We start from the raw sequence: 15,864 nt of genomic DNA, 5'->3' as shown, positions 1-15,864 counted from the left end.
CGAGCGTTCAGTGGATGCTCAATGCAGCTCTGCAGGATGTGTGCATGCAGCACACAAAGGATGCTCCAGGTAGCTTTACAGTCTGGGCTCCATCAAGGTCCAGATTTCGGCCTTGTCCATTTTCTTCCAGAAACACGCTGCGCCCAGTGGATGCTCCAGGCAGCTCTGCAGGGTGCACACAAGCAGTGCCCAAAGGACGCTCCAGGCAGCTCTGCAGGGTGCACACAAGCAGTGCCCAAAGGACGCTCCAGGCAGCTCTGCAGGGTGCACACAAGCAGTGCCCAAAGGACGCTCCAGGCAGCTCTGCAGGGTGCACACAAGCAGTGCCCAAAGGACGCTCCAGGCAGCTCTGCAGGGTGCACACAAGCAGTGCCCAAAGGACGCTCCAGGCAGCTCTGCAGGGTGCACACAAGCAGTGCCCAAAGGACGCTCCAGGCAGCTCTGCAGGGTGCACACAAGCAGTGCCCAAAGGACGCTCCAGGCAGCTCTGCAGGGTGCATACAAGCAGTGCCCAAAGGACGCTCCAGGCAGCTCTGCAGGGTGCATACAAGCAGTGCCCAAAGGACGCTCCAGGCAGCTCTGCAGGGTGCATACAAGCAGTGCCCAAAGGACGCTCCAGGCAGCTCTGCAGGGTGCATACAAGCAGTGCCCAAACGACACTCCAGGCAGCTCTGCAGGGTGTGTACACACAGTGCCTAATGGATACTTCAGGCAGATCTACAGGCTGGAGGTTGTGTGCTCACAGCGCCCAGTGGATGTTCCAGGCAGCTCTGCAGGATGTGTGCACGCAACGCCTAGTGGATGTTCCAGGAAACTGCAGGGCAGCTCTACAGGGTGTGTGCACGCAGCACCCAATGGATGCTCTGCAGAGTGTGTGCACACAGTGCCCAAGTGTGCACAGGGCAGCTCTACAATTCTGTAATTCTGGGCACTTCGCAAGCCAAATGCAGGTGCTGTGGAACAGTGATGTCGCTACCCCTAGTGCTATGTGGGTGCTCAGTATATATATATATATATATATATATATATATATATATATTACACTGTGCTACAGGGAGACATTGAGAACATGCTTTGAACATTCTGCTGAAAGAAAAGATGAAAAGTACAAGGTTGTTTCCAGGCCACGTGCTCACGGGACCAGTCACATCACATAGACTGAAATAGCAAGGCTTATTTAATAACATAATGCCAGGAGACCCCACATGCTGTTACACGCAGCAACTAATTGCAGATCAGCTTTGCTTAGTCCAACTGCAAGTTACTAAGTAAAGCCAAAGCCCGATTGGCTGCTTTGGGTTACAGCACAGTTCTGCTAGTCACACAACATTTACTGAATAAGCCTTTACATGTCTAGCTTATAAGAAAACGAGTATAAATATAACATTTCACTTCAAGTCATTGCAAAGTTCCCATATAGGATTTACACTAGCCAGAGCACAGCTTGCTCACAATATCACCTGAGTGGAATTTCAATGTAGTCAACATTGTGTTCAATATCAATTCATTCCACCCAGATCACTATAATTAGAAATCAGATGGAAAAACGGAGCGGGACGAATCAATCATGCTGGAAAGTGGGATAGAAGTAAGGCTTTTCTCCCCTGCATGTCTATATAGTCTGAGGATAGCAGCCACCTGCTGTGTCTGACAATAGCACCCAGGTGTGAGGCGCAGCAAGAGGAGACTCCATTAAATGTTGGCGTGTGCAATTGTGATTTATCCTATTGCCCATATGAACGCCCCAGGTTTTCAGACTGCTCCACAGAAACACCAATATGTCTTCTCCGTCCTCTAGGTTCTAAGTCAATACAAAATTGTCACTCCCGTCAGGTCAATGGCACGTAACACAGGCAAGAGTAGGAACTAAGTCACGGAGGATGCAGTAGGCCCAAGACATCAGCAGGGGTTCCAAGGATCTGGGTGGTAGGGATCTCTTCAGGAATCCAGCATGTGGATCCATCCATGGCTAGGGACCCGAAGAGAAGCTGGACCACAGTGCAGGGTAAGGCTGGGGAGGTAGTTAGGATCAGTTGCTACTGAAGGGTAAGGAGTGGCGGATGGAGTGATACACTAGGGATCAAATAAGAACAAGGGTTACAAGAAAGCACAATACAACAGCAGACACACATTCCTCCTGCAATGTACTTATGGGAACATTCCCTCGTCACTAAGGAGTTCTGTGGCCCTATAAAAGCATAATACCTTAGGGTCGTTCCTTTTATAAAGTGCACGGAACTTTATTAAGCCATCTTGCGTCTTTATAGGCCACAGATCTCAGAGGTGAGGTCTCGTATCCTTATGTATTTATGAACAGTATTACGCTTCGTGTTCATCACTTGTCCTTTTTAATTTTATATCTATCTGGTAAACAATGCCAGCACTTCTCAGTGTGAGTCATTTGTGCTGGATCACACGGAACTAGCTACACCCACTCCTGTTCAAATGCACGCTAAGGCCCGAGGCAGGGGAGTGCCATCTAACTAATATACATATATCTTTCTTGTTGTTTTTATTCATGTATTATTGGGATTTGGGGGTGGATTGGTGTACAAGTTGGACTGGTCATCCACAAAGTTATCTGATCTAACCTCGACAGTGAAAAGTGAGGGCCAAACGGCAGAGATCCATCAGTCCAGGTATCAGACTGAATGGCTACCTCTCAACATTAAAGTCAGTTCTTCACTTATGTTGGCACATGACATACAGATGGGTCCACATTTATCTTGACTACTCTGCTGCACCTAGGCACACCATGGTTTATTAACATGAGCCTTTCATCTATTGTTCTCAGCTGCAATACAATACAGAGAACAATACATCAGGGGATTAAATCATTACAGCAGGGGATTAAGTCTGATTGACCTGGCTCAATTAATCCTATTAAAGGCCAAGATAAACATGGACCCATCTGTAATACAGTGGAATACATACGAATGACCTGCGGACAGAATTCCTGCTGTCAATATCCCGTAAGCAGCATCCCGTCCGCCAGAATGCCGGCAGTGGGGCGAGTGCAAAGAGTCTCCTTGGGGGCTTGCTGCACTCGCCACGCTGCGGGCTTGGTGGCTCACTGCGCTCTCCACAGGATCTATTCCCACTCTGTGGGTGTCATGGACACCCACGGGTGGGAATAGCCCTGTTATGCCGGGATTCTGGCTGTCGGTGTTGTCAGCTGACGGGATTTCGGCGTCGGCATCCTGAACACACACATGCACCAATAAAGGACTTCAAGTTCTTTTTTTTTTTTTTCTTTTAGCTCCTTGCCTTTTGTATTCAAGGCCCCTTTAGCGACCACCCTTGGGTGAAGGCAATGATAGAGCAGGGTGATTTTGCTCCCTGTGCAATCCCGCCCCCCCAAATACATGATGTCACACTGAGGGGCGGGGCCACCAGAACACCTGGAAGAGCAGGCTATAAAGTGAGTGACAGTCTAAAGGAATGTGCATTAAGATGCATATAGTTACCCTGTTACTTTGTATATTCCCCGTACTACACTGCAGACAACTTGTAGCGCCTGTAAAATAAATGCAGATGATCTGTCTGTATCATATATAAAGAGCAGAAATCACCTCTCTATTAGTTTTAGTATCTGACTTGCTGATGAATTGTTTTCTGCAACGAACATCCACTTTCCACGAACCCTGCATTTCTTATGCCAGTGTCAAAATAACTTTGGAAGGTTTCTGGGTGTATAAGTTAATTACCATTTTGTGAGTAACATGTCACGCCATGTAATGCCTCAGATAGCTTACTAGACGTATATCAAGTTAGAAAAGAAACATATGCGAGTTGGAAAACTTGTATACTCCAGTTAGAAAAGAGTCAGCTGACTTTTCAGGCTGGTTAAACATCTAATACTGGGTGCTTCAATGGGGATGTAGTTAATATACCGGATGTAGGGATCCCAACAGACGTTAAAATGCCAGCGGTCAGAATACCACTCCTCCACCCGAATCGTGGCGAGCGTAGCCAGCCCGTGAGGAAACTCGCTGCTGGTATTACAGCTGTCAGGATGCTGCTGTCGGGATCCTGACAGCCAGCATACAATGTGATACTGTAGTCATGTTGAAGAAGCAATTAGCCTAGTATCAAAATGTTTGTCTGACATTAAATCGAAGGACTTTTAATGGAAATCTTAATGGGTCTTCTGGGCAAATGATCTGAATGTTATGGTCTGATTATTTAAAATTTGGTCACTACATGTCGCAAAATTGGTTTCTAGTTTGATTGTTCAGCAATCCAATTGTTCGCCCATAAAGAAATAATTATTTAAGTATGTGACCTACTTAATTTCACTAAATTTAGAGTTGAAACTGACCACACGCCTTTATATTATTTTTCCAATCAGCCAACTAGTTGGCTGGATGAAACAAAAATCTGGTAATGTATCACAGGCAAACGCAGGGGGGTTCCAGTTGCCTGGAAACCCCCCTTCCGCATAGCCTAGCCAGCAGCAGCTACATGCATTATAAAGGGTGGAATGGAGCTGCTACACATGCCCAGTGGCAGCAGATTCTCCTACCAAGTCTGGTGTGTGTGTGTCTCTGTCTATCTGTGTGCTCAATCATCGCACCATAGATCGAGAATCTGGTAAGTGGCTTGCTGTGATCATTGGGCCTGCATATGTATATGTCTGAGTACTGTATTACATAAATTGTACTTTGCTTGGGGCTAGCGTGCTACATGCCAATTATACATCCTTCATTGCCTGGCTACAATTGCTTTAAAATCAAACATTTGAAACACTCCCCTTCCATAAATCCTGCATCTGCCCCTGTGCAGGGGAGAAAAGGATATTCTACCATTTGCTCCCAAATGCTGAAATACGGACAAAAACTGACATTAACCAAACTGTCTGAGTGACTGTTTCTGTCCATTTTCCAGCATTTGGGAGCAAATTATAGATTCTAATTTGCTCCCATACATCACCCCAAAAATTTTTCCAACCAGCCAAGTATTTGCCTGGTTAGAAAGATAATCTGTAGACGTGTGTTCAGCTTCAGTTACTAACAAAACGTCTGTTTAAAGCAACAGTAAAGTACTGTAGGCCAGTTTCATAGATAGAGCAAAAATGTGCGACTTCCCAGTAGATGAGGGTAGAGAAATGAATGGATAAAAATGGCACTCCTGTCTGGAGTTACCCTCTCACAGCACGTCTCTTACAATATGCATCGCCCTATAGTACCATTAGTTTAGTTATTAGCCTCTCCTCTTCTGGATCGCTGGTCACTTTTCTGGTATTTGGAAATCTCCAGTTACACAATAATACTCGTCAGTAAGAGTCCCCACTTCTGTTTAATGTCTTTCTACTTACAAGTGCATTTGCTCAACTTCACGGTAACAGGCTCATTTCTTCAGTCCCACAGATAAGCCGATGATCAGAGCCAAAATCGCTAGCAGGATAATTACCACCACAATAATTATGATCATTTTCTGGGGGAGGGAATATCAAGGAGAGGGGTAATACACTCTAAGCAATGAATAATACAGATGTCCGTTACTAACACAGTCAGTTCTTTGTACTTTAAGTCAGTCATCCTTTTCCAGTCTGAAACAACTGCCTTTAATAATACAGGATGTCCATCCTAACAGAGTTACCTGCACAGCTTACAGTCTACAAAATGCAGTGGGTCATTATTCTGGTTCCCGACCCAGCATGATCTCAGAAACCTTGCGTGACTTTTGAGTGTGCAGCCCATAATAATTCTGCAGGAACATGACCTGCATTTTCTATGTCCCAGAATGCTTTTGGACAACAATGGTTTGACCCAGGATCTTAATTCCAGCATGCTTGATGTGTAATGTTATACAGATGTTATGACAGGCAGGATGGAGGGCAAATAAGCACAACACAACACTACATTGCATCTATGGGATATAGCTAGGATTTCTGCCAGTGTAATGCAGTGTACTACTAAAAAAGCAAACAAAAGAAAAAAAGCAGGATACTAAAGTCTAATCAGGGTGCATAAAAGGTTGCTAAAACTTCTATTGCTATTGGGTTACACTGGACAGTTCTCACCCTCCGGGCCTCACTCTGGTATTTTACAGCTTTCTTTGTGTCGGCGACTGCTCGTTCCACAAAACCCACCGACTCATCCATGTTATTTTCTATACGGTCTATAAGAGCACCCTTCATGAAGAAAAAATGATGGAGGAAGAGCGAGCAGGAGGGAGGCAGGGTACCGGTGTTGAAAAGAGAGCGTAGATGGTGAAAAGGTCGGAGCAGGGGAAACAGAACAGGAAAAGGCAGGACGGGATGGGTTAGAATGTAGAATGTGTAGAGAATGACATATACAAGGGAAGAGAGAGGGAACGACAGGAAAGGAACAAGGCATGTAGAAGATAAGTCACAAGAATATGACGAAGGAAGAGTAATGATGATAGGATGGAAGTTGTAGGGTAAAGGAGCAGGATGTAGATATAGAAGAAAGTAGGAGGGGGATGTACAGAGATACATACAGGGAGACATTTTAGTATCACATTAAAAGGTGCTCTGAACAGTCTTCTGAGTGGCCCTCCGCTGAGTCTCTAAACGCTGAAAGGTCGCAACTATACTGGGACGGTACTTGGTCAGTCTCATTTTGTCCTCCCTTCCCTCACCTTTCGGGCTTTGCTCTGGTATTTCACAGCTTTTGTAGTCTCTTCCCGAGCTTTCTCTACGTGGTCCACTGCGTTCATGACATTGATCTCTATATTATCTGTCACCTCCCCCTGTAACGGACACAATGGATCAATAAACACAGCTGGAGGAAGGATAAAAAGCTTAGTGGAACACAAACAGTCAGTGACGAGAGGTGTAGTTACCTGAGCTATGTAGAGCCTCAATCTCCAAGTAAAGCATTAAAGACAGAAAAATAGGACACAGCTGAGACATCTAATTTCTTATATACCACATAAGGGACAACTTAAGTATATCCTTCTAACCAACATACTGAGTAGATCTACCCTAAATCCCATTCTACTATCCCCTAATTGCTCCCCACTGTTCTTTCTGTCCTCATGGATTCCATATTGTCCCATTGTATTACCTGGTTCTCAACCAACATGGCAATGTCCATGAACATATCATGGAGCTCCTTCAGGCTGCTTTCCAACCGTACTATATCCCGATGCCTGGACTCAATCTCACTTAGAGCCTGGCGGGAAATCTGGGAGTCGTTAATGATCTGCAGAAAAGAGAGGGACAACATGAGGCTTCTTGATGGTCACCCGGGCTGCAATTCATGCGATCTCAATCCTGGCGTACTAATGTCTAAGTACTATGGGGGTCATTCCGAGTTGATTGCTCGCTAGCAGTTTTTAGCAGCCATGCAAACGCATAGTCGCCACCCACAGGGGAGTGTATTTTCGCTTTGCAGGAGTGTGAACGCCTGTGCAGCAGAGCGCCTGCAAACACATTTTGTGCAAAACAAGACCAGCTCTGTAGTTACTTATCCTTTGCGATGATTGCTGCGATGGGTGACACGGTAATGATGTCAGATACCCGCCCAGCAAACGCCCGGCCACGCCTGCGTTTTTCCAAACACTCCCAGAAAACGGTCAGTTGACACCCAGAAACGCCCTCTTCCTGTCAATCTCCTTGTGATCGGTTGTGCGCTTGGAATCGTCGCTAGAACCAGTGCAAAACCACAAAGGACTTTGTACCCATATGACGCGCGTGCGCATTGTGGTGCATACGCATGTGCAGATTAGCCATTTTTTCACTGATCACTATGCAGCGAACAACTGCAGCTAGCGATCAACTCGGAATGACCCCCAATGACCTAAAAATCAGGCAGCTTGTAACATTGCTCTAATCATGTTTAGCGTCAAACAATTCTGTATCCTTCATGGTAAGCTTTACACATTTTTGTTGTGTATGATTATTATAGTATTATTAAGAGACAACAAACATAATGCAACTCAGTTTTCGTCATCAGATCACATATTCTCTGAATGGAAGTCCTGATCCAAATATCTTCTTTGCTGATATTTGAATAGCGTCTTTCTCAATTGTTACTGACACCCCCGCTTTGCCAATTTAATGTGTGTCCTTCTCAAACTTCTCACCCCAGATGTAAATATGTTAGGATTTCCACTCTCCAGCATTTCTTCCAGTTCAGCATCTGTCGTACTTTTACCAGCTGGAGAGACAGGAAAATAATGAACGTGAGATACTACAGCCATAGTGATAGATAATAACATCAGTACAACAACACATAAGATATAAAATAAGAATTTACTCACCGGTAATTCTATTTCTTGTAGTCCGTAGTGGATGCTGGGAACTCTAAGGACCATGGGGAATAGACGGGCTCCGCAGGAGACTGGGCACTCTAAAAGAAAGATTAGGTACTATCTGGTGTGCACTGGCTCCTCCCTCTATGCCCCTCCTCCAGACCTCAGTTAGGGAAACTGTGCCCGGAAGAGCTGACACAACAAGGAAAGGATTTGGAATCCAGGGTAAGACTCATACCAGCCACACCAATCACACTGTACAATTTGTGATAACCATACCCAGTTAACAGTATGAACAACAACTGAGCCTCCGTTTACGGATGGCTCATAACAATAACCCTTTAGTGAAGCAATAACTATATACATGTATTGCAGAGAGTCCGCACTTGGGACGGGCGCCCAGCATCCACTACGGACTACGAGAAATAGAATTACCGGTGAGTAAATTCTTATTTTCTCTGACGTCCTAGTGGATGCTGGGAACTCCGTAAGGACCATGAGGATTATACCAAAGCTCCCAAACGGGCGGGAGAGTGCGGATGACTCTGCAGCACCGAATGGGCAAACTCAAGGTCCTCCTCAGCCAGGGTATCAAACTTGTAGAATTTTGCAAATGTGTTTGAACCCGACCAAGTAGCAGCTCGGCAAAGCTGTAATGCCGAGACCCCTCGGGCAGCCGCCCAAGAAGAGCCCACCTTCCTTGTGGAATGGGCCTTCACCGATTTTGGATGCGGCAATCCAGCCGCAGAATGAGCCTGCTGAATCGTGCTACATATCCAGCGAGCAATAGTTTGCTTTGAAGCAGGAGCACCCAGCTTGTTGGGTGCATGCAGGATAAATAGCGAGTCAGTCTTTCTGACTCCAGCCGTCCTGGAAACATACATTTTCAAAGCCCGGACTACGTCCAGCAACTTGGAATCCTCCAAGTCCCGAGTAGCCGCAGGCACCACAATAGGTTGGTTCAAATAAAACGCTGATACCACCTTTGGGAGAAATTGGGGACGAGTCCTCAATTCTGCCTTGTCCATATGGAAGATCAGATATGGGCTTTTACATGGCAAAGCCGCCAATTCTGACACACGCCTAGCCGAAGCTAAGGCCAACAGCATGACCACCTTCCACGTGAGATACTTTAGCTCCACGGTCTTAAGTGGCTCAAACCAGTGTGATTTCAGGAAATCCAACACAACGTTAAGATCCCAAGGTGGCACAAAAGGGGGCTGAATATGCAGCACTCCCTTAACAAACGTCTGAACTTCAGGCAGTGAAGCCAGTTCTTTTTGAAAGAAAATAGATAGGGCCGAAATCTGGACCTTTATGGATCCTAATTTTAGGCCCATAGACACTCCTGACTGTAGGAAGTGCAGGAATCGACCCAGCTGGAATTCCTCTGTAGGGGCCTTCCTGGCCTCACACCAAGCAACATATTTTCGCCATATTCGGTGATAATGTTTTGCTGTCACGTCTTTCCTAGCCTTTATCAGCGTAGGAATAACTTCATCTGGAATGCCCTTTTCCGCTAGGATCCGGCGTTCAACCGCCATGCCGTCAAACGCAGCCGCGGTAAGTCTTGGAACAGACAGGGCCCCTGTTGTAACAGGTCCTGTCTGAGAGGCAGAGGCCATGGGTCCTCTGAGATCATTTCTTGTAGTTCTGGGTACCAAGTTCTTCTTGGCCAATCCGGAACGATGAGTATAGTTCTTACTCCTCTCTTTCTTACTATCCTCAGTACCTTGGGTATGAGAGGAAGAGGAGGGAACACATAAACCGACTGGTACACCCACGGTGTCACTAGTGCGTCCACAGCTATCGCCTGAGGGTCCCTTGACCTGGCGCAATATTTTTTTAGCTTTTTGTTGAGACGGGACGCCATCATGTCCACCTGTGGCAGTTCCCAGCGATTTACAATCTGTGTGAAGACTTCTTGATGAAGTCCCCACTCTCCCGGGTGGAGGTCGTGCCTGCTGAGGAAGTCTGCTTCCCAGTTGTCCACTCCCGGAATGAACACTGCTGACAGTGCTAGCACGTGATTCTCCGCCCATCGAAGAATCCTTGTGGCTTCTGCCATTGCCATCCTGCTTCTCGTGCCGCCCTGGCGGTTTACATGGGCGACCGCCGTGATGTTGTCTGACTGAATCAGTACAGGTTGGTTTTGAAGCAGGGGCTCTGCTTGACTCAGGGCGTTGTAAATGGCCCTTAGTTCCAGTATATTTATGTGTAGTGAAGTCTCCAGACTTGACCACTGTCCTTGGAAGTTTCTTACCTGAGTGACTGCCCCCCATCCTCGGAGGCTTGCATCCGTGGTCACCAGGACCCAGTCCTGTATGCCGAACCTGCGGCCCTCGAGAAGATGAGCACTCTGCAGCCACCACAGCAGAGACACCCTGGCCCTTGGGGACAGGGTGATCAACCGATGCATCTGAAGATGCGATCCGGACCATTTGTCCAACAGATCCCACTGAAAGATCCTTGCATGGAACCTGCCGAAGGGAATTGCTTCGTAAGAAGCCACCATCTTTCCCAGGACTCGCGTGCAGTGATGCACCGATACCTGTTTTGGTTTCAGGAGGTCCCTGACCAGAGATGACAATTCCTGGGCCTTCTCCACCGGGAGAAACACCTTCTTCTGTTCTGTGTCCAGAATCATGCCCAGGAAAAGCAGACGCGTCGCAGGAATCAGCTGCGACTTTGGGATATTCAGAATCCAGCCGTGCTGTTGCAACACTTCCTGAGAGAGTGCTATGCTGACCAACAACTGCTCTCTGGACCTCGCCTTTATGAGGAGATCGTCCAAGTACGGGATAATTATAACTCCCTTCTTCCGAAGGAGTATCATCATTTCGGCCATTACCTTGGTAAATATTCTTGGTGCCGTGGAGAGACCAAACAGCAACGTCTGGAATTGGTAATGACAGTCTTGTACCACAAACCTGAGGTATTCCTGGTGAGGTGGGTAAATGGGGACATGCAAGTAAGCATCCTTGATGTCCAGCGACACCATAAAATCCCCCTCTTCCAGGCTTGCAATAACAGCCCTGAGCGATTCCATTTTGAACTTGAACTTCTTTATATAAGTGTTCAAGGATTTTAAATTCAGGATGGGTCTCACCGAACCGTCCGGTTTCGGTACCACAAACATTGTGGAATAGTAACCCCTGCCCTGTTGAAGGAGGGGGACCTTGATTATCACCTGCTGGAGGTACAGCTTGTGAATTGCCGCCAGTACTACCTCCCTTTCCCTGGGAGCAGCTGGCAAGGCTGATTTGAGGTAACGGCGAGGGGGAGTCGCCTCGAACTCCAGCTTGTATCCCTGAGATACAATTTGTACAGCCCAGAGATCCACTTGTGAGCGAACCCACTGGTTGCTGAAGTTTCGGAGACGCGCCCCCACCGCACCTGGCTCCGCCTGTGGAGCCCCAACGTCATGCGGTGGATTTAGTGGAAGCAGGGGAGGATTTTTGTTCCTTGGAACTGGCTGCCTGGTGCAGTTTCTTTCCTCTACCCTTGCCTCTGGCCAGAAAGGATGCTCCTCTGACCCGCTTGCCTTTCTGAGGCCGAAAGGACTGCATTTGATAATACGGTGATTTCTTAGGCTGTGAGGGAACCTGTGGTAAAAAAAGTCGACTTCCCAGCAGTTGCTGTGGAAACTAGGTCCGAGAGACCGTCCCCAAACAATTCCTCACCCTTATAAGGCAAAACCTCCATGTGTTTTTTAGAATCAGCATCACCTGTCCACTCCCGAGTCCATAATACTCTCCTGGCAGAAATGGACATTGCATTAATTCTAGATGCCAGCAGGCAAATGTCCCTCTGTGCATCCCGCATATATAAGACAACGTCTTTTATATGTTCGATGGTTAGCAAAATAGTATCCCTGTCGAGGGAATCAATGTTGTCTGACAGGGTATCAGTCCATGCTGCTGCAGTACTACACATCCAGGCTGAAGCAATAGCAGGTTTCAGCAGAGTACCAGAGTGTGTATACACAGACTTCAGGATAGCTTCCTGCTTTCTATCCGCAGGATCCTTTAGGGCGGCCGTATCCCGAGACGGCAGTGCCACCCTTTTAGATAAGCGTGTTAGCGCCTTGTCCACCCTAGGGGATGTTTCCCAACGTAACCTATCCGTTGGCGGGAAAGGGTACGCCATCAGTAACCTCTTAGAAATTACTAGTTTCTTATCAGGGGAACTCCACGCTTCGTCACACAAATCATTTAATTCATCAGATGGGGGAAAAGTCACTGGCTGCTTTTTCTCCCCAAACATAATACCCCTCTTGGTGGTAACACGGGTTAATATCAGAAATGTGCAATACATCTTTCATTGCAGTAATCATGCATCGGATGGCTTTTGTAGACTGTACATTTGTCTCATCCTCATCTACACTGGAGTCAGACTCCGTGTCGACATCTGTGTCTACCATCAGAGCTAGCGGGCGTTTATGAGCCCCTGACGGCTTCTGAGTCGCCTGGGCAGGCGCGGGCTGAGACCCCGGCTGTCCCAAGGCTGCTGCGTCATCGAACCTTTTATGTAAGGAGTTGACACTGTCGGTTAAGACCTTCCACATATCCATCCAATCAGGTGTCGGCCCCGTCGGGGGCGACACCACACTTATCTGCCTCTGCTCCGCCTCCACGTAACCCTCCTCATCAAACATGTCGACACAGCCGTACCGACACACCGCACACACACAGGGATTGCTCAGACTGAGGACAGGACCCCAAAAAGTCCTTTGGGGAGACAGAGAGAGAGTATGCCAGCACACACCACAGCGCTATATAACACAGGGATTTACACTGCTAATAAGTGATTTTCCCAATAGCTGCTTGTCTGTATCGATTTGCGCCTAAATTTATGTGCCCCCCCTCTCTTTTTAATCCATCTTGTACCTGGATACTGCAGGGGAGAGCCTGGGGAGCGTGCTTCCAGCGGAGCTGTGAAGGGAAAATGGCGCTGGTGTGCTGAGGAAGAAGGCCCCGCCCCCTCAGCTGCGGGCTTCTGTCCTGCGTTTTCTGTAAAGTAATGGCGGGGTTTTTACACATATACAGTTAACTGACTGTATTATGTGTATTCTTTTGCCAAAGGTATTGAAATTGCTGCCCCCCCCCCCCCCCAGCGCCCTGCACCCTACAGTGACCGGAGTGTGTGGTGTGCTGTGGGAGCAATGGCGCACAGCTGCAGTGCTGTGCGCTACCTTAATGAAGACAGGAGTCTTCTGCCGCCGATTTCATCGTTTCTTCTGTCTTCTGGCTCTGCAAGGGGGATGGCGGCGCGGCTCCGGGAACGGACGATCGAGGTCAGGCCCTGTGTTCGGACCCTCTGGAGCTAATGGTGTCCAGTAGCCTAAGAAGCACAAGCTAGCTGCACGCAGGTAGGTTTGCTTCCCTCCCCTCAGTCCCACGTAGCAGTGAGTCTGTTGCCAGCAGATCTCACTGAAAATAAAAAACCTAACAAATACTTTCTTTTCTAGCAAGCTCAGGAGAGCCCACTAGGAGCACCCAGCTCTGGCCGGGCACAGATTCTAACTGAGGTCTGGAGGAGGGGCATAGAGGGAGGAGCCAGTGCACACCAGATAGTACCTAATCTTTCTTTTAGAGTGCCTAGTCTCCTGCGGAGCCCGTCTATTCCCCATGGTCCTTACGGAGTTCCCAGCATCCACTAGGACGTCAGAGAAAGTAGTGAAATGTCCTGTCAATGAAAAAGCTAAAGAATGCCATATCTAACTTTGCTTATATCTAACTTTCAAGGCCTAGGTCACCAGAATGTGCATGACCCTCTCTTCTTTGCCACAGCCACCTAACAACGCTAAGTACCAGCGTCTTTTTTTGCGTGTATGTTATGCCAGTAGACAATGATGTCCTACACTTGTAACTACAACTACTCTGCTAAATACTCTTATGTTTGGCAGAGGATTATGGCAGCATGCCTAATTAAACCTGCAATTGCATTCCTCACATTAAAGCATCTGTTCTAAACAACTTGTCTGACCAAAGGTATTTGTTCTGAGCATTATCGTTGAGAACTGCATTACTCTGTTGCTCAGCCTGACCATTCTGTTTTCTCCAGCTGTCTTCATTGTCTATTGACCATTCTACGCTCTCCAATCAGTGCCTCGGCTTGTGACCTTGATTATGCTACCATCTGCACTTTGTGAGGACCTGGGCTGGTGTGCTCAGTTATTCTCCTATCTGGATACACTTCCTGGATCTTCGGACAGGACACAGTTCCCAGATTTGTCATTTTGGTCCCTATGGGTCCCTATTTGTGCTTGACAGGTCCTACTTATGTCTGATACCAGCAGCATTGTAACGACTCAAGCCAGACAAAGATCCTGTGCAGGTAAGGCACGAAGACATACCATAAAACAATTAGGTTTTCTCATCTGGATATAGTATTCACTTGAGGTCTTTATTCCCCACTCTACCAGAAGCATCAGCCCCCATCCTGCATCCTACAGTTTTTTTCTGGCGTTATGTGTCTCTGGGGATTTTGCTGGAACCGCTCAATTACGGTACAATTAGATTTTAGAAAGTACTGTAGACCTCCATCTGAGAACTTTATGGTAATTGTAAATCCAGTTGCACCATCCACTAGGAGGAAAGTACTTTGTTCTTTGCCTGTACCCATCCCTACTCCGAACCCACCGTTCTTTCAGCTGACAAAAGCGGTCACCTTTTTTCTACATTTTGTAAGGCATGTTCTTTAAAGACCAACATCTCCCTTGGTCATCTTCATATTACTGCTCAGGGACCAAATTATGTTATGGACTAACCAGGCTCTAGAACAGTTCTTTACCTGCTTTTCTAGAACGACAGGGCACATCTAATTCCATTTCCTGAATCTTCCCCAAATAACCTCAAATAAGAGTTTTCAGGACACTCTCCTTCTCCATTTCTAGCGAAAGACCATGGCCCTCATTCCGAGTTGATCGGTCGCAAGGCGAATTTAGCAGAGTTACACACGCTAAGCCGCCGCCTACTGGGAGTGAATCTTAGCTTCTTAAAATTGCGACCGATGTATTCGCAATATTGCGATTACTAACTACTTAGCAGTTTCAGAGTAGCTCCAGACTTACTCTGCCTGTGCGATCATTTCAGTGCTTGTCGTTCCTGGTTGACGTCACAAACACACCCAGCGTTCGCCCAGGCACTCCCACCGTTTCCCCGGCCACTCCTGCGTTTTTTCCGGAAACGGTAGCGTTTTCAGCCACACGCCCCTGAAACGCCGTGTTTCCGCCCAGTAACACCCATTTCCTGTCAATCACATTACGATCGCCGGAGCGAAGAAAAAGCCGTGAGTAAAAATACTTTCATCATAGTAAAGTTACTTGGCGCAGTCGCAGTGCGAACATTGCGCATGCGTACTAAGCGGATTTTCACTGCGATGCGATGAAAAATACCGAGCGAACAACTCGGAATGAGGGCCCATATGCAGTGCAAAGTTTCTTAAATATTTAGTAGAAAACCTCAATATTTGGTATACAGGAGAGTTTATAGCCCAGATCCAGGTCTTGTGTTCACACCCAGGATTTTCATGATAAAACTGCCAATAATTTAAACATCACTTGGGGGCTGCCTCTAGAGGGGGATTAATTGAGAGCTAACTTACTTAGCCCGGGCCCCCTACTTTCTGCGGCAGCAT

The 15,864-nt window shown here is 47.2% G+C and overlaps 1 protein-coding gene across 3 annotated transcripts in view; it reads right to left on the bottom strand.

The window, feature by feature from the left end:
• Positions 1-1,159: 1,159 nt before the first annotated feature.
• STX3 (syntaxin 3) overlaps positions 1,160-15,864 on the bottom strand; it is a 96,820-nt gene continuing 82,115 nt past the window's right edge. The window contains exons 7-12 of one of the 3 annotated variants that reach the window (XR_010243593.1): positions 8,056-8,129; positions 7,035-7,172; positions 6,607-6,717; positions 5,318-5,436; positions 3,468-3,517; positions 1,160-2,073 (exon numbers count right to left, since the gene is read on the bottom strand). Coding sequence is in view for 2 of the 3 variants with exons in the window: in XM_063958423.1 (XP_063814493.1) it covers positions 5,350-5,436; positions 6,026-6,136; positions 6,607-6,717; positions 7,035-7,172; positions 8,056-8,129 (521 nt within the window). In the remaining variant the exon portion in view is untranslated. Of the gene's footprint in view, positions 2,074-3,467; positions 3,518-5,317; positions 5,437-6,025; positions 6,137-6,606; positions 6,718-7,034; positions 7,173-8,055; positions 8,130-15,864 lie in introns of all 3 variants that reach the window. The other 2 variants (XM_063958423.1, XM_063958422.1) reach the window with 2 other exon arrangements.

Source organism: Pseudophryne corroboree, chromosome 3 (genome assembly GCF_028390025.1).
Source record: "Pseudophryne corroboree isolate aPseCor3 chromosome 3, aPseCor3.hap2, whole genome shotgun sequence".
NCBI classification, from domain to species: domain Eukaryota; kingdom Metazoa; phylum Chordata; class Amphibia; order Anura; family Myobatrachidae; genus Pseudophryne; species Pseudophryne corroboree.
The sequence above is the reverse complement of the archived record's forward strand: the minus strand, read 5'-3'. Positions and strand labels throughout refer to the sequence as shown.